General features: G+C 55.6%; 1 protein-coding gene across 1 annotated transcript in view; it reads right to left on the reverse strand.

Moving 5' to 3' along the window:
* LRSAM1 (leucine rich repeat and sterile alpha motif containing 1) overlaps positions 1 to 17,529 on the reverse strand; it is a 52,504-nt gene that overhangs the window by 2,754 nt on the left and 32,221 nt on the right. The window contains exons 16-24 of the mRNA XM_021707904.1: positions 16,079 to 16,178; positions 13,866 to 13,953; positions 10,944 to 11,018; positions 9,362 to 9,442; positions 7,750 to 7,845; positions 5,151 to 5,249; positions 3,661 to 3,792; positions 1,802 to 1,951; positions 1,371 to 1,529 (exon numbers count right to left, since the gene is read on the reverse strand). Coding sequence (XP_021563579.1) covers positions 1,371 to 1,529; positions 1,802 to 1,951; positions 3,661 to 3,792; positions 5,151 to 5,249; positions 7,750 to 7,845; positions 9,362 to 9,442; positions 10,944 to 11,018; positions 13,866 to 13,953; positions 16,079 to 16,178 — 980 coding nt within the window. The remainder of the gene's footprint in view (positions 1 to 1,370; positions 1,530 to 1,801; positions 1,952 to 3,660; positions 3,793 to 5,150; positions 5,250 to 7,749; positions 7,846 to 9,361; positions 9,443 to 10,943; positions 11,019 to 13,865; positions 13,954 to 16,078; positions 16,179 to 17,529) is intronic.

Below are 17,529 nucleotides of genomic sequence, written 5' to 3' on the forward strand. Positions count from 1 at the left end.
GCGGGGCGCCTGCCCGTCGGGTGGCCCGAGCCGGGCAGGATGAGGCCCGGGGCTGCTCCCCTTCCTCCCTCCAGCAGCGCCCCCGGCCCGCCCCGCCCCCGCAGTTCTCGGCCCACAGTCGGCCCTCGCAGAACACCGAGCCTCTTTTCCTCACGCCGTGGCCAGCGACCTTCTGACTATCCCCGCCCCATCCCGCCCCCATCCCGAATACAGGGTTCCCCGTATTCATTTATTCAGTGGCTTGGATTGCAGGTATTGTTTTTCATAACAGGAAAAAACCAAAAGATGTTCTAAAAGCTGTTGCAAAGCTAGGACCCTCCGGGCACCAGCGCTGCCCCGACCGTCACGTGAAGGGGCTTTTCTATGCTGCATTTCCCATGATGTCTGCTGATTCCCAGGCGGAGGAGCTCCGGCGCCTTCTGGAGCCGAGGGGGAAGCCCACCACGGCCCCCTCCCCCGCCAAGCAGCAGGAGGCCCCGAAGACACGGACCCACGCGGTGTCGGACAGCCTGCTGAGGTGGGAAGGGCCTGCTTTTTGGCTCTGGAGGTGATCTGAGACTGGGAAGCAGCACTCGTGTGAGGTTTGTCCTGGGGGTGACCCCAACTCCAGATGCCAGACTCTTCCTGCCCTCCAGTCTGAGCTGGAGGGGGTCAGTGCAGGGGATTAGCCACATATTGTGCATACTGTTTTATATAAAAAAGCTAAAAGTTTAATGAGTCGGTGTGCTCACCGGGTCAATATGGCTTCAAAACTGGCACCTGGTCAGGCGTGGTGGCTCATGCCTGTAATCCCAGAATTTTGGGAGGCCAAGGTGGGAGGATTGCTCAAGCCCAGGAGTGTGAGAACAGCTTGGGCAACATAGTGAGATCTCGCCTCTGCCAAAAATAAAAAAACTGGCTGGTGTGGTGGCATGTGCCTGTAGTCCCAGCTACTCAGGAGGCTGAGGTGGGAGGATCGCTTGAGTCCAGGAGATCCAGGCTGCACTCCAGCCTAAGCCACAGAGACTTCGCCTCAAATAAACAAAAAATGAAAAAAAGAAAACCACCTATCGTCTCCACACATCAGGGTGCTGCAGTCAGCCTAGTTCCTCGGGGACCAGGGCCTCCCCCGGGCCCGGTCCAGCAACTCCACCTCCGCCTGCACCCCTCTCCTCGCCCTGCTCGAGGCTGGTCATGCTGTGGGCCCACCTGACCCAGCAGCACAGGCCTGCATCGCCTTCAGCCTTGCTCTGGGCCGTTGCCTCGTCTCCAGGGAAGCAGTAAAGCCCAGTGGTCCCGCCACTTGCCAGCAGTGTGACCCGATGGGAGACATGTTAGCCTCTCCTGGCTTCAGTTTCCCCAGCTCACAAATGAGGATGACGACAGCTCACCCTCACGGGATGCCACGTGTGTAAGTGCCAGCTGACGCCCGGCCCCCGGGTTGCACTCAACCCCACACCTGCCCCTTCCGAGGCCTTCAGGACTTTCTCCTCCCCTTCACAGCCCATCACGACATCTCTCCGCGTCCAATCACAGGCCCGCTCTGGGCCCTGTGAGGCATGGGGTCCTGGGCCTGGGCTAGCCTCCCCATCTAGTCCAAGGCCCCTGGGTGTGTGGCTTCCAGGGTGGCTGTGGGGAAAGTGACGGGACACAAAGGCCGAAGGGCCCTCCACGGCCACAGGGTGCCTGCCCCATGCCCCATTCCTATGGCCTGTTTTTCCCCGTGTGAAAAGCTGGCTCACCGACCCCACGCCTGCTGCTTAGGAGAGAACCTGACTGACGGGTGTGGGCTGGAACCCCCAGGACGCAGCCTGCAATGTACGCAAGTGACCGTCCGCTCCAGCCCACACCTACGGTGGGGCCCCGGAGGAGCCCGGAGTGTGCCGGTACCTGGCTGGATCCTGGCCACATCCAGCAGCTCCTGGACTCTCCACAGGATGTCGTGCTGCAGGCCGGCTTCGGAGACACCCACCTGTGGGGCCCAGGGAAGAGTGCACTGTGGCGGGGCTGGGCGGGGCCGCTGCAGCACGCAGTGACCACACGCGGCCCCAGCCCCCAGCGCCACCTGGCTCTGGCTCCTTCGGCTGGAAACGTGGAGGCCCTCCGGGCCTGGAGGGGCCGGGGGTCTGCATGGGGCAGCGCAGCACACAGCTGTGAGGGGGACCCCCTCAGGCCTGGCCTAACACTCCGCGTGGCAGGCGGGACAGGGAGGGAAACTGAGGCTCAGGAGGAAACCAACACCAGTGACAGCCAGTATAGAAAGCGCTTCCCAGGGCCAAGCACTGTGCCCACAGTGTCAGTCCTGCCAGGTGCGGGAGAGGGGAAGCCCCTGAGGCCAAGCCACTCGGAAGCAGCTGTGCCTGAGCCCCTCAGAGCCTGAGTGGCACAGTCTGTGACCCCGCAGTGGCACCTAGCCTTCTGGGCCTCAGTGTCTGCATCTGTCCAGCAAGCAGCAGGATGCTGAGGGGCAAAGAGCACCGGCTTGGACCAGACCACCCAGGGTCCAGTGCCAGGTCGAGCAGACCTGCTGTGTGACCTCAGGCAAGTTACTGCCGTGCTGGGTCTCAGTGTGCTCGCCTGCAAACGATCATGACCTCCCTCCCTGGGCCAACGGGAGGATTCACTGAGCTGGAATGTGAAAAGTGCTTAGAATGGGGCCTGGCGCATGCAGGTGCTACAAGGGCATCAACTGGCATTGTTATTCTTCTTTTTTTTTGAGCTGGAGTCTCACTCCATCGCCCAGGCTGGAGTGCAGTGGTATGCTCACTGCCACTGCCATCTTGACCTGCTGGGCTCAGGCAATCCTTCCGCCTCAGCCTTCCAAGTAGCTGGAACCACAGGTGTGCGCCACCACACCCGGCTGACTTTTGGATTTAGTGTAGAGACGAGGTCTCACCCAGTTGCCCAGGCTGATCTCGAACCCATGGGCTCAGGGTAATCCTCTCATCTCAGCCTCCCACAGTGCTGGGATTGTAGGTATGAGCCACCGTGCCATTTTTTTTTTTTTTTGAGTCGGGGTCTCGCTTTGTTGCCCAGGCTGGAGTGCTGGAGTGCAGTGACATAATCATGGCTTACCACAGCCTCAACCTCCTGGGTAAAGGTAATCCTCTCACGTCAGCCTCCTAAGTAGCTGGGACTACAGGCATGCACCACCACACCTGGCTAATTTTTAAAATGTTTATGTAGAGATGAAGCATTGCTATGTTGCCCAGGCTGGTCTTGAACTCCAGGGCTCAAGCAATCCTCTCTCCTCGGCTTCCCAAAGTGCTGGGATTACAGGTATGACCCACTGCACTCAGCCGTTATTATTATTCTGGTTTGAAAGTAAATGGATTAATATGATGCAGAGAGCTCAGCTCATGCCCAGAAAGGTGTGCTGAGGTTATGACTGTCCATTGATCGTGGGACAGGTGGGGCCAGACCAGATGCTTCCCAAGGGTCTGTCGTGCTTGCCCCTACGGTTTGGAGGCGCAATCCAACCAGGTGGGGCTGTCCGGGGTCAGTGAGACCCACGCCTGGTGTTTCCCAGGGAGCCTGTGTGGGGCGCACACGGGTGGCTGGGGCCAGACAGGCAAGGTGGCCCTGGGCACTTGGCAATGACAGAGCTCATCAAGAACGGCGCGAGGAGCAAGCCCACCCTCGGCCGCCTCGCTCGCCTCCCCGCGGGCTGCCACTTCCCACCTTGGCCAGGTCCCCGGGGCTCATCTGGCTCAGCACGTCCAGCGAGATGCGGTGGTGGGCGAAGACGGGCAGGTAGTGCTCGGCTGACAGCTCCTCCAGGAGGGCCACCAGCTGGGGCTCTAGGCCTTCTTCCTGCAAGACAGACCCATGGGAAAGGTACAGGGCACCGAGAGCCAGAGGGAAAGAAAGAACCCGCTATTCACAATGGGAAACGCAGGGCTTGACTGTCTCTTGACACAATTCATAGGTTTTTTTCTACAAAAACACACGTAAGCCCATGGATTTATATGCACAAGGGAATTTGTTGCCACACTATCTGCAAACTTTTAAACTTTTATTATTTATTATTTTTGAGTCAGGGTCTCACTCTGTTGCCAGGCTGGAACGCAGCGGCACGATCACAGACACCGCAGCCTCCGGGGCTCAGGCGATCCTTCCACCTTAGTCTCCCGAGTAGCTGGGGCTTCAGGGGGGTGCTACCACCCCCAGCTAATTTTTAAATTTTTTTCTAGAGACGTGGTCTCACTATGTTGCCTAGGCTGGACTCAAGTTCCTGGGTACAAGCAATCTGCCTGCCTCAGCCTCCCAAAGTGCAGGATTACTCCCAAAGTGCGTGAGCCACTGCGCTTGGCCTTGCAAATGTGAAAACAATAAGCAACTTGAATGTCCAGCAGGAGGGGACTGTTAAAATAAACTAGGGCTTATCTGCATACTGAACACTGTACAGCTGCCTGGAAACAAGGAGATGGGTCTCTCTAGGAGGGAACCTGGGGACTGCTCATCACGATTGCTAAGAGAAAAAAGCAGGTTGCCAAAATGGCTTCTACAGAATGCCTCAATATTTGTTGAAGATTTAAAAGTGTGTGGGGACGGGGATGTCCACCTGCCTGTCCCTGCAGGTGCTCAGGACAGCTGCTCCTGCCTGCGGTGGTCTGTCCCACTGTGGGCTCAGCGGTCTGGGCCTGCACAACCGCGGCCAGTGTCTCATCTTCCCCCTCGCCAGAATGAATGCTCCCTTTCTCTCCTTTCTTTTTTTTTTTTTGAGACAGGGTTTCTCACTCTGTCGCCCAGGCTGGAATGCAGTAGCACAAGCAGAGTTCATCACAGCCTCCACCTCCTGGGCTCAGGTGATCCTCCTGCCTCAGTCTCCTGAGTAACTGGGACTATAGGATGTGCACCGCCACGCCCGGCTAATTTTTTGACTTTTGTAGAGACGAGATCTTGCTGTGTTACCCGAGCTGGTCTTGAACTCCTCGGGTCAAGCGATCCTCCCCCTTCAGACTCCAAAAGTGCTGGGATTAAAGTGCCCAGACCTTTTCTCTCATTCCTGTCCCTGCCGGTGCCTGGAATGAGCCTTGGCACACTGGAGTCACCAGAGAGATGAGCGGAATTCGACGGGAAGGACCAAGTGGCAAGGTATGGTGGAGGCACTAAAGCCCCTCTGGAGGGGCCCAGGGCTCCTGGCCGGGGCAGAGACCAGCAGTCCTTACCTGTAGTTTCAGGGATAAAGGCTTCTGGTTCAAAAGCCGCTGGTACTGAATCAGCCAGTAATTTTCCTGCCTGGTCTCACTTTTCGCTTCTATCTCCATCTGCCAAGAACAACACAGGCCATGTCAGCTATAGATCAGTAAATAAAAATCCTATGACAGTGGCAATTGTGAACCCGGCTCTGTGAGCAGGTGGACGGCAACTTGGTATTTTACAAAGGACTTTCCTGTCCACTTATTGTCTCACCAGTTAAGCTACCGAAGTGGGACAGGCAGGAAGTGCCACTGAGAATTTACATCTGAGAATGATCTTGGAGCTGACCTGCCTGATGCCGCACGCCTTGTCGGGGGAGCACCTGGAGGGGGGCTTCTGCCACCTGGTGCCACACTCGGCCTCTTCCTCTGGGAGAGACACCCTCAGCCTGCTTGTGGGAGAGTAAGCATTATGCTGCTGCCTCTTCTCTATGGAGCTTGGGCTGCCCTCTGGGTGCCAGGCGGGGGTGCAGGATGCTAAGTACCCCTTCGGCTTCTAGAGTCACCTGATAAACCTGAAGTGTCAAAAACGTGCTTTGAATACGAGGTTTTCATTCTGCCACTCAACAACTATTCACTGAGTATTGTTCTAAGATGCTATGCTGGGAATAAAGCAATGAACACATGATGCTAATCACATCAGCAGTAACAACAGCCACTGACTTTCTTTTTTTGAGTTGGAGTCTCACTCTGTCACCCAGGCTGGAGTGCAGTGGCATGCTCATGGCCACTGCAGCCTCGAGCTGCTCAGGCTACCCTTCTGCCTCAGCTTGCCAAGTAGCTGGAGCTACAGGCATGCGCCACCATGTCCAATGAATTTTTATGATTTATTATAGAGACGAGGTCTCGCCAAGTTGCCTAGGCTGGTCTTGAACCCGTGGGCTCAGGCAATCTTCTTGCCTCGGCCTCCCAAAGTTCTGGGATTATAAGCATGAGCCACCATGCCTGGCCTATCCGTTGACATTTTAACAGCACCACATCCCAGGCCATGCCGTGCACGCACAGCTGTCATTTACTCAACTGTCCCAACTCTGTGAAGCAGATTCGACCTCACGGGTGAGGACATCATGGTTCAGACTGGCTAGTCACCTGCCCAGACTCAGGGCCAGGATTCAGACCAGGTCTGTCTTGTGTTGGAGCCTGAGCTCTGAACAACTGTGGCCACACAGCGAGGGCAGGACTTGGCATGGGAAGCAGGATACACACCAGCCCCTGCGGGGCCCCAACTTCCCTGGGGGATTCCTCTTGGACCTCACCAGGACGGATGCCCACTTCTGTCCCTGGCCCTCCCTGGGCTTCAGAAACACCTGTCCTGCAGCACCCGTGGGCCTCACTGGCTGTGTTCTGCTGGGGTGTGCTTCCTCCCCTGGCTGGGAAGACCCCCTGGGCCTTCTGAGGCCAAGAGTACGAGGCCGTGACATCTGGCTGCCACTGCACCGTGCCAGGGCACCATTTGCATGTGTATACAGTATGTAGGAGATGACAGGCACCATGAGGGACAAGCAACTTCTGGTTGGCACCAACATGTGAAATGCTGACTTTTGTGGAGATGAGGTCTTGCTGTGCTGCCCAGCTGGTCTCGAACTCCTAGGCACAAGCAATCCTCCCGCCTCAGCATCCAAAAGAAGTCAGTCTCACTCTCCTCCTGAGCCTGCACGGGGCCTGGCCTAAGAAGGAGCTCAGAGGACATTAGGGTCACTTATAATGGCACAGGAGCAACCTGGTCTTTTCAGTCCCTGGAGGGCCTGGCTCCCATCCTCATGGCAAAGGGGCCCTCCAGCTCTGGAGGACATGCCTTTACGCTAGCTCGGCCAACCTGATAATGTGCCAGAGTCAAACCCATCTGGGCACAGGGGACAGTTGGGCCACTCCTGCCAAAAGCTCATCAGACGGCCTGCACTGGACACAGCAAGTCCTCTCCTGCAGTGAAGACTCATGCCGTTCTCAAATCCTCAGCCACAAAGATATTCAAAGAACATAGCTTGTACGTAGCTTATATGTTAAAAAGCCGGAAGTAATCCACATACTTGGCAATAGGGGCCTGACTAGACAACGGCCCCTCCCAACACAGCCCAGAGAGAATGTGGAGGAATAAGTGAAACCAGGCTGATTGTGAAAGGACAAGCACCATTTCATGCTTAAAAGGCATATTTGTGGTTAGCTATGAAGACGCATCACAATGTTTGGAAAATATGCATCAAAATGTTAGCAGACGATGACTCTTGGAAGTGAAATTCTTTTCCTCTGTACGTTCCCCAGTTTTTCCTTGAGTGCCTGTGCATGGCTGGGCACGTGTCCTCACACCTTCCCATCCAGCCATGTGGGTTCTTAAAAAAAAATCTTAAGAAAATAAAAAAAAAAAAATAGAGACAGAGTCTTACTATGTTGCCCAGGCTGGTCTGGAACTCCTGGCCTCAAGTGATCCTCCTACTTCAGCCTCCCAAGTTTGTGGGAGTACTAGCGTGAGCCACCACTCCCGGCCAACAACTCTCATTTGAATAACTGAAGTGTTTGTAAACATGGCAACTTGCTTAGAAAAAGCCACCACACAGAGAAGCCAGACACGTACCAGGATCTCCCGGAGTTCTTCCTCTCGCTGCTGCTTCTCTTTGAGCAGCTGCTGGAGCAGCGAGCTGAGGGCCCAGCGCTGCTCCGAGATCATCTCCTGCAACACAGGACCACACCCAGCGTGCCGTGAGCTCACGCCACAACACGCCAGGAGCCTGTGGTGGGGCAGGATTGAGACGGGCTCACCTGGGGTCACCCGTTCGCTGGGTTCTCGGTGGGCGGTTCAATTCGAGGCCCTGCCAGAGGCTCTAAGGCTGCGTTCTGGACAAGTTTGGAAGCCCCGCCGCCCCCGCCCCAAGCCTGCGTCTCCCTTCCCTGTGGGGTGAAGGTCAGGCATGGGATCCTGGTGACGGATGACGATGGAGTGGTAAGAAATGGCAAACGAAAGAGATGACAAGCACGGGCACTTGCCTTTGGGCCCACGGACCGCAGGGCATGTGGGCAGGGCAGACGGCGGGTTGGGTGTGGACCCCACACGTGAGGGCTGTACACAAACAGCAGCGTGTGTAAACGGAGCCCATGTGCGCTCCCGGCCCCTCCTGCACTTCCTCCCGGACACCCCGCAGAGGCCCGAGGGCGCGAGCTGAGTCCCAGCCCCACCAACCACAGAGACAAGGGCACGAGCCAGGCACCGAGGCCGCGCTCCTGAGAGCAGTCCCGCCCTCTCCTCTCTGAAGGCCACTGCGAGGCGCGCAAAGGCTTTCCCTCCACGGGCTCATGCTCTCCGGAGGGCCTCACGACGCAGGCTGGGCCTGGACGATGCCGTCCATCTTACCGAGGGGAAGAAGGCCGGGGCGGGAAGAGTGGCCTGCCTAAGGCACACGGCCACAGGCAGTGGCAGTCCCTGACCAGGGCTCCAGACCTCAGCACCCCACTGCCCGGCGAAGCCCGGGAGACGGCATGAGCCTGCCAGACTGACGCCAGACCCAGGGACAGTGACTGACGAGAGGCTCTGCTCAGATGCACGGCGTGGGCACACGTCCTCACACCTTCCCATCTATCCCTGTGTGGGCAGCTGGGGAGAAGGGCAAGGCTGCCCCTCGTCCCCCAGCCACCAAGGGCGCACAGCAAGGCGGTGCTGGGTCCAAACGTCCCAGACATCTTGTCCAGAGTGCCACCTGCCAGCGCCTGTGCCCTCATCTCCATGAGCAGGATGCTTGGGCCACAGCTCACAGAGATGCTGCCCACGAGGAATGACACAGGAACGTAGGGCCCCTCCTGTGGACATCCGGGAGACACCCAGGAGCTCCGTTCCCGAACGACGTCAACCCAGGTTGCCCAGGCCCTGAAGCACGGCCCACAGAGACCTCAGCCGCGACCCGCTCCCGACAAAGGCAAGGCAGAGATGGAGATGGAGGTGGGTGAGCCTTGGCAATGAAACCCTCCTTCCTCTGACCCTCCTGCCTAGCTGCAGGGCGGCCCCACCTCTGACCCTGGCCTGCGCAGGCCTTCTGGGGCTGGGAAGCTTCCTCCGGTGGCACTGCCCTGTCTGTGTCTGCTGGAGAAACTTCTCGCTCCCGTGGGCAGCTGCCAAGGGGCTGGCAGGGGCACCACGGGGGGGGTCTCGTCACATAAGGGCGGGGAGGGGTGCGCAGGCCGGGAGCCCTACATACCTGTAGTGTCTCTGTGTCCAGGAATTTCCTCTTTAACTCCAGCTGTGTCAGCTGCAATAACTCAGTTTCTATTAATTTAATCTAAACAGAAGACGAGACAGGGGGATGTTTTTACTCATAGTAACCATGGCTCGGTTTTGTGCTGCTACCCCCTGCTGGCCAAGTGGGGTCTGAGAAGCCCTTCTGGGGAGGCTCTGGAACGTGGGGGCCCAGTAGGCCTCAGGAACCTCATGGGGGTTTAAAAAGAGCCAGCCATTTTGCCATTTCCCGGCTCTGAGCACTCGGGTAGTTGGTCGAGGGTGGGGCCAGAACCGCAGAGCAAACACGAGGCTCTCCTTTGGGACTCGAGGCAGAGTGGAGACTGACCCAGAGTGACCACCTGGGTCTGTAGGGCTCTGTAGCGCTGTCGGGAGAGCAGAGGGAACAGAAGGGACTGAGCAACAGGGTGCTAGCAGCTGGTACGTACTAAGCACTCGCTGGACGCTGGGCTTGTGCTACACGCTGCTCGCACACCATTTCATCAGGTCTCCTCTGGCTCTTTGGAGGCATTATTGTCTCAATTTTACAGACAAGAAAACTGAGGCTCAGAGAGGTTAAGTAATCGGCCCAAGGAAGCAGAGCAGGTGACAGAGCCCTTTCTCTGGGATGTCCCTGCTCAGGGTCTGAAGGGGACCAGCTGGCCCAGTGGGCCCAAACCACCCACAGTAGGAATGTCTGGGAGTCACCGCACACTCTCTGGGGTGCGTCTGGGGGCTCTTAGCTCAGGGGCCAGACCTCATGGCCAATGACTTCTCTACCCTAGGCCCATGATCCTAGGACCCCACCGACCCCTGGTCAGAGGAATGAGCTTCATGTCCAGTAATGTGGGGTTGAAATTAAAGAGAGAAATTATAAAGGTAAAGTAGGTTTGGTCAAAAAAAAAAAAAAAAAAAAGAAAGGAATAGAAAGGAAAAAAACATGCGAAAATGTGAAATTCCAAGTGTGCCGGATCCGATGCGAGGAGCATTCCCACAGCCTGAAGCTCACTCCGTCCCCAGCCGCAGCCCCAGCTTCACACGACCGGCAGCCGCCCAGGCAGGCTTGCTGGAGGCTGCCCGCAAGTGGACAGCGAAGCCAGAGCAGAGCTCGACCCCTCCTGGGGGAGGTCGCTCCTTGGCAGGTGCTGGGACCAGAGGAGCTTATGCCCCGCCTGTCCCTCGGGACAGAAATCCAGTCTGCCAGGAGCCAGCTCCGTGGGTCTGAGCTGATGGGGGTCCTGGGGCCTGTGCTGGCTGCTTTCCCCAGCAGGGGAGTCCTGCGGGGGTGGGGGGGGCGGTGCACGGCGGCACAGAGACCGCCCAGCATGCGTGCTGCCCTCCGGCCGGGCCTCAGAGACACATCAAGAACCAGCTGCACCATCCCCGGAGTCCCCGACGGAGGTCTGTGAGCAAAGGGAAGCTCTGAGGCTGGGCCCTCGGGCTGGGCTGGTGAGAGGAGGAGGAGGGGGATTCAGACCTCATTGGCTGCCGGCCCTGCTGAGTCGCTCTGCAAGTCTCTGCAAGAGCTGAGCGGGCAGGTCGGGGCGCCACCTCCTGGCGCTCACCTGATTCCTGATCTGCCGATGCATCAGGTCTTTCTTCACCTGGAGAGCCTCGAACGCAGCCTTCTGCATGGCGCTCTGCAAGAGACCACAGGCCACTCAGCGGAGGTGAGGCCTTGCCCTTCCACGTGGGCCCCTTAGGGGAAACACAAGGGCTGCGTACAGAATGCCTGCACGAGCCAGGCAGGCACGGGTAATCTCAGTACTTCGGAGGCTGAGGCAGGAGGGTTTTGAGACCAGTCGGGGCAACACAGCAAGATCTTGCCTTTACAAAAAATACAAAAACTAGCTGGCTGTGGGGGTGTGTGCCTGCCGTTCCAGCTGCCAGGGAGACCGAGGCAGGAGGTTCACCTGAGCCCAGGAGTAGGAGGCTGCCGTGAGCCGTGAGAGTGCCACTGCACTCCGGCCTGGGTGATAACATGAGACTCTCACTCAAAAACCAAACCAAACCAAAACATCTCAGTGAATGACTGTTCTGTTTCTGAGAGAGTGCCTTTCACCTCACTTATTTAAATCTTCAAACGATATCCGGGGCTTCCCACGGACCGGCTGGTGCTTGGGGCTCTTTCCACATCAGCACTGCGTTTCTCCAGTGGGCGACGGCGTGAGTGCCTACCACTCCCTCTCACAGAGGAGGAAAGTGAGGCTCAGAGACACACACTGGCACTGGGACACGCGTCGAGTGCCCCAGCTCCCGAGCCTCGCTTCACCACACGGCAGACGCCCTCTCTGGGAAACAGGACTTTCCTCAGACAAGGCTGCACATACGAGGTCAGACCATCTTAGAACCAAGAGACTGGAGCTAGGGAGAAAGGGGAGGGCAGGCGGCCGAGCAGGGCAGGTGACAGACGCGCGAAGCAGCGCGGGCAGAGCGTGACGGGGCGCGAGGCCCCCAGGCTGCAGGAGGAAAGCGGGACAGAGCGAGGGGAGGGCGTGGGGCCCGTCGCTTCGCCTGCTCGGGGTCGACCCAGCACCTGCTCAACCCCGGCGGAAGCGGGAGGGTAGAGAGCGGCCATTCGCTCTGCCTGCGAGAAGAGGTCGGAGGCCCACAGCGTGCGCCGTAGCACGACCTCCACGGAGGGGTCGCCATCACCCCTGGTCCTGGAAGTACTTCCCATGGAGCCCCTACACGGGATGAGGGGGAGCAGGTGGGGGTGCTTCTCTAGATTTCAGGGACCAAATGACCACCCCCCACAAATCCCTCAGATGCCTCTCCTCACCCCACATCCTGATGCTCTGTACATTTCTTTTTTCTGTTTCTTTTAATTGGAGTCTCACTCTGCTGCCCAGGCTGGAGTGCTGTGGCACGCTCACAGCCACCGCAGCCTCAACCTACTGGGCTCAGGCAATCCTTCTGCCTCAGCCTTCCAAGCAGCTGGAACTACGGGCATGTGCCACCATACCTGGCTAATTTTTATGATTTACTGTAGAGACGAGGTCTCGCCAAGTTGCCCAGGCTGGTCTCGAACCCCTGGGTTCAGGTAATCCTCTCGCCTCAGCCTCTCAAAGTGTTGGGATTATAGGTGTAAACCCCTGCGCCTGGCTTAGGCTCTGTACATTTCTAAGGTCATGAAGCAGCCAGGCACAGTGGCTCAAGCCTGTAATCCCAGCACTTTGGGAGTCCAAAGCAGGAGAATTCTTTGAGCCTAGGGATTCGAGACTAGCCTGTACAACACAGAAGACCTCATCTTTTTTTTTAACTGATATTTTTGTTCAAATTCAAGATTATAAGTTTTACTTAGCTCCTTCTGTTTTACATTGATGCCTCCTTTCCTCCAGAGGAGAATTTTAGTTTCCAAGAATAGAAAAGATGACTATTCATAATTTCTCATTTCAATTATCACACATTATACCTCTCTCTCTCTTTCTCTCTCTCTCTCTTTCTCTCTCTCTCTCTCTCTTTCTCTCTTTCTCTCTCTCTCTTTCTCTCTCTCTCTCTTTCTCTCTCTCTCTTTCTCTCTCTCTCTCTCTCTCTCTCTCTCTCTCTCACACACACACACACGCACACAGAATAGCATAAAAATAAAATCAATACTATCAACACTGCTTATGACAACTGAAAATGGCTAAATTTTTTGTATGTGCTGATTCTTCCTCCCAGTTTGTGTGGCTGTACTCTGGCCACAGCACAGTCATTACATATTGCACTCCCCTTGCAATCCTCACTCATAGTTTTCTAGGTATGTGTTGAATGCTCACCACCAGTCCCCATGTAAAGGTCTCTCTAGTTGTCTGTAACCTATTCCTGTGGATTGCTCAGGAGCAAGACCTCATCTTTACAAAAAATTAAAAATTAGTCAGGTATGGTAGTGTACACATGTAGTCCCAGCTACGCAGGAGGCTGAGATGGAAGGATCACTTGAATCCAGGAGGTCGAGGCTACAGTGAACCATGATCTCATGACTGCACCCCAGCCTGGGTGATAGAGTGAAACCCTATCTCCAGAAAAAAGGAGAGAGAAAAAGAAAATTATAAAAACAAGGTCACGAAGCCACCTGGGTCTTACATGCTGTTTAGGACAGGGCTTCAGGTGGAGTTCTTTTCTTTTTTTTCTTTTGAGTTGGAGTCTCACTCCGTTGCCCAGGCTGGAGTGTCGTGGCATGCTCACTGCCACCGCAGCCTTCACCTGCTAGGCTCAGGCGATCCTTCTGCCTCAGCCTTCCAAGTAGCCAGAACTACAGGCACAAGCTACCATGCCCAGCTAATTTTTAAAATTTATTGTAGAGATGAGGTCTTGCCAAGTTGCCCAGACTATTCTCGAACATGGGTTTGATTGCTCAGGCAATCCCCTCACCTCGGCCTCCCAAAGTGCTGGGATTATAGGCTTGAGCCACTGCGCCCAGCCCAGGTAGAGTTCTGAGGCTCTTCCTTGGCTCCTGTGCACCCCTCCTGAGCCCCCACCCCAGGTCCTGGACAAGGGCTCACCTCCTGCAGGATCTGACTGATGGCTTTGTTCTGATCCATCTGCTGCCATGACAGAATCTGCTGGAACCGCTCGTCCATTTCTGCCATGCTGTAAGAAAGAGCAAGTCTGCTTATGCTCGAAACATTTCCTGTGCACCTGCTATGTTCTGGACACCTTGGAAACCCAAATAGTCCATTTGTTCTTTCGACAAGACTCATGGAGCCCTGTGGGGAGTCAGACCCTGGCAGGGAACAGACACAGAGTTGGTCTGAATCCCATGCTTGGAAGGGAGAATCTCACAGGGCCTCTCTCTCAACAGCCTCCAAAGTCCCTGCCACAGCACCCCCTGAAGTGGACACCTGGCCTCTGCCCAGTTGCCTCCATGGATGGAGAGCTCACAACTCCCAGGTGAGCCACATGGCTATGACAAAGTCATCCTTCCTGGCATTCTTGGTCAGGGGTGGCTCTCAGCCCCCAGACAAGTCTGGCGATTTTGGCACAAAACCTTGCAACTCCACATATGTCCATGCTTTGGTACAATCTTGATTTTGAGTTTATTTCAGAATAAAAACAATTGTTCCTTTCCAAAAAAGTCCCTGTCTCACACTAATAGCTCAGGCAATCCTTCTGCCTGAGCCTTTCAAGTAGCTGGAACCACAGGTGTGCACCACCATGACTGGCAAATTTTAAAAATTTATTGTAGAGGCCAGGCATGGTGGTTCATGCCTGTAATCCTAGCACTTTGGGAGGCCGAGGTGAGAAGATTGCCTGAGCCCACAGGCTCGAGACCAGCCAGGTCAACTTAGCGAGAACTCATCTCTCCAAAATCAAAAAATTAGCCCGACACGGTGGTGCATTCCTGTCATTCCAGCTACTAGGAAGGCTGAGGTGGAAGGATCACCGGAGCTGAGGTTGAGGCTGCGGTGGCCGGGAGTGAGTCACCGCACTCTGGTCTGGGCGACAGAGCGAGACTCCAACTCAAAAAGACAAAAATTGTTGTAGAGACCAGGTCTCACCAAGTTGCCCAGGCTGGTCTCGAACTCCTGGACTCAGGCAATCCTCTCACCTCAGTCTCCCAAACTGCTGGGATTACAAGCGTGAGTCCCTACACCTGGCCAATGATAGCAATTATTTATTAGACTCCTGCGTGCTGGACTTGAAGCTCATTAATGATCATCAAACCCTCCATCAACTCTGCAGGCAGGTGCTGGGATTTAGCCCCATTTTTCTGATAGGAAATTTGAGGTGTAGGGAAGGAAAGCAACTCGTCCAAGATCTTGCAGCTAATAAGCAGAAGTGGGACCTGCATCCAGGTCTGTCTAACCCTGTGCTGTGCTCCCAAGCACAATGTCATGCATTAGGAAAGAAGGGCACATTTCCAGCATCTGCAGGGACACAGGGCGGCTGGCATGGCCTAGGTGCCTGAGAGGGTGACAACTGAGCCAGAGTCACCTGCTTGGGAGCAGAGACACAGGCATCCTGGCCTGCTGGCCTGTTCCCGCTGGCCTGTCTCCGAGTGCTAAGCTTGACTGCTGGCACAAACCCAGTGCCACAGTGAGCATGGCCCAGAGCGGCCCTCACGCGACAGCCACCCCACCCCCACCCTGAGGACTCTTGGGGGCTGACAAGTGCACCAGTCAAGAGCACACCCCTCCACTCTGCCTGAGCTCGAGTCCGGGCACTGCCACTGCTGGTTGTGCTTCCATGGGTGTGCCACACAGTCTCGGAAACGAAGTCACGACGGTAGAACGGGGCTAGGAACAATACTGTCCCTCACAGAAGCAATGAGCTAAGGTGACACATCATTTAGCCTCGCGCCCAGCATAGCGACTGCATGAGAAACGGGAGCGACTGTCATAACCTTATTAACCTTCCATGAGATACAGGAAGAAAACTCAGGAAGGGCCAGGTACGGTGGCTCACTTTAGGAGGTCTAGGTGGGAGGACTGCTGGAGTCCAGGAACTCAAGACCACCCTGGGTAACACATCATGACACTGTCTCTACAAAAAAACTTAATCGGGCCACTGCACTCCAGCCTGGGTGACAGAGGGAGACCCCGCCTCAAGCAAAAAGAGAAATCTCAGGAAGAACAGTCGCCGCTTGCCTTGGACATTACGGCTGAGGCTGGGGCGGCCCAGACGGGGGTTTCAGGGCTCAGCTCTTCCCCACAGTCTCGGGCCCCGAGCCAGCTCCCCCAGCACCCTCACCTGGGACGCCGCCTCCGTGCTTTACCTGGAACAGGCCTGCTGGACCAAGTTCTGCCTCTGAGACTCATAGGCCATCTGGATGAGGCGGTTTTTACAGCTCTCGGTCAGCATCTGCTGCATGGCGGCTGCGGGAACATGGGGGCGGCTGAGAAAGGGGCGGCTGCTGCTGGAGCCCCGGAAGGGACGCAGCAGGAATCTCCTGCTGAGGGAGCAGGACGTGAGGCTTCCCCTGGCCACCCACCTGATGTCACCCTTAAGAAACACTTTTTTGTTAGTGACAAAAGTAATTTTAGGCCAGGTGCGGTGGCTCACACCTGTAATTCCAACACTTTGGGAGGCTAGGCAGAAGGACTGCCTGAGCCCAGGAGTTTGCCCAGCCTGAACAGCAAAGCAAGACCTCGTTTCCACAAAAAATAGAGGATTGCCTGAGTCCAGGGGTTCAAGACCAGCCTGGGCAACTTGGTGAGACCTCGTCACTACAATAAATAAAAAAATTAGCTGGGCATGGTGGCACATATAGTTCCAGCTACTTGGAAGGCTAAGGCAGAAGGATCGGCAGAGCCCAGCAGGTCGATGCTGGAGTGGCTGTGAGCATGCCACTGTACTCCAGCCTGAGCAACAGAGACTCCAACTTAAAAAAAAAATTAGTAGGGTGTGGTGGTATATACCTGTAGTCTCAGTTGCCTGGAAGGCTGAGACGGGAGGACCATCTGAGCCTACAGGTTTGAGGCTGCAGTAAGCCATGACTATACCACTGCACTTTAGTCTGGGTAACAGAGTAAGACCCTGACTCAAACACCTTGGAAGGCTGACTAATTGTAAAACACTAAGCAGCACACATACAAAATCTATGATCCTGTCACCCAGAAATACTATTACGTTGATATATGTCTTCCAGTCCATACATTTTTTTTTAAGAGACAGGATCTTGGCCTATTGCCCAGGCTGGAGTGCAGGGGTGCCATCACAGCTAACTGCAGTCTCGAATTCCTGGGTTCAAGCAATCTTCCTACCTCAGCCTCTTGAGTTGCTGGGACTGCAGACATGAGCTACCACATCCACTTTTTAAATTTTTTGTAGAGCTGAGGTCTGGCTACACTCCCCGGCTGTTCTCACACTCCTGGCCTCAAGTGATCCTCCCACCTCGGTCTCCCAAAGTGCTGGGATTAGAGATGCAAACCACTACACCCAGGCTAGAACAGGTATTTGTTCACCCCATGTTCACAGCAGCATTTTTCACAGTAGCCAAAAGGTCGAAACGACCCAAATGCCCGGTGATGAATGGATGGTTAAAGAAAAAATGGCATAAACAGGCGAGAGAATGTTATTTGGCCTTGAAAGGGAAGGAAACTCTTTCCTGGTGATCCAGTGGCTAGGAAAAAAGTAATAGGAGGAAAAGAAAAGACATTCTTAAACATGCTACAACATGAATAAACATGAAGACTTCTTTTGAGTCCAAGTCTCACTCTGTTGCCC

This window comes from Carlito syrichta, unplaced genomic scaffold (assembly GCF_000164805.1).
Source record: "Carlito syrichta isolate Samal-C Ts95f unplaced genomic scaffold, Tarsius_syrichta-2.0.1 Scaffold126787, whole genome shotgun sequence".
NCBI classification, from domain to species: Eukaryota; Metazoa; Chordata; class Mammalia; order Primates; family Tarsiidae; genus Carlito; species Carlito syrichta.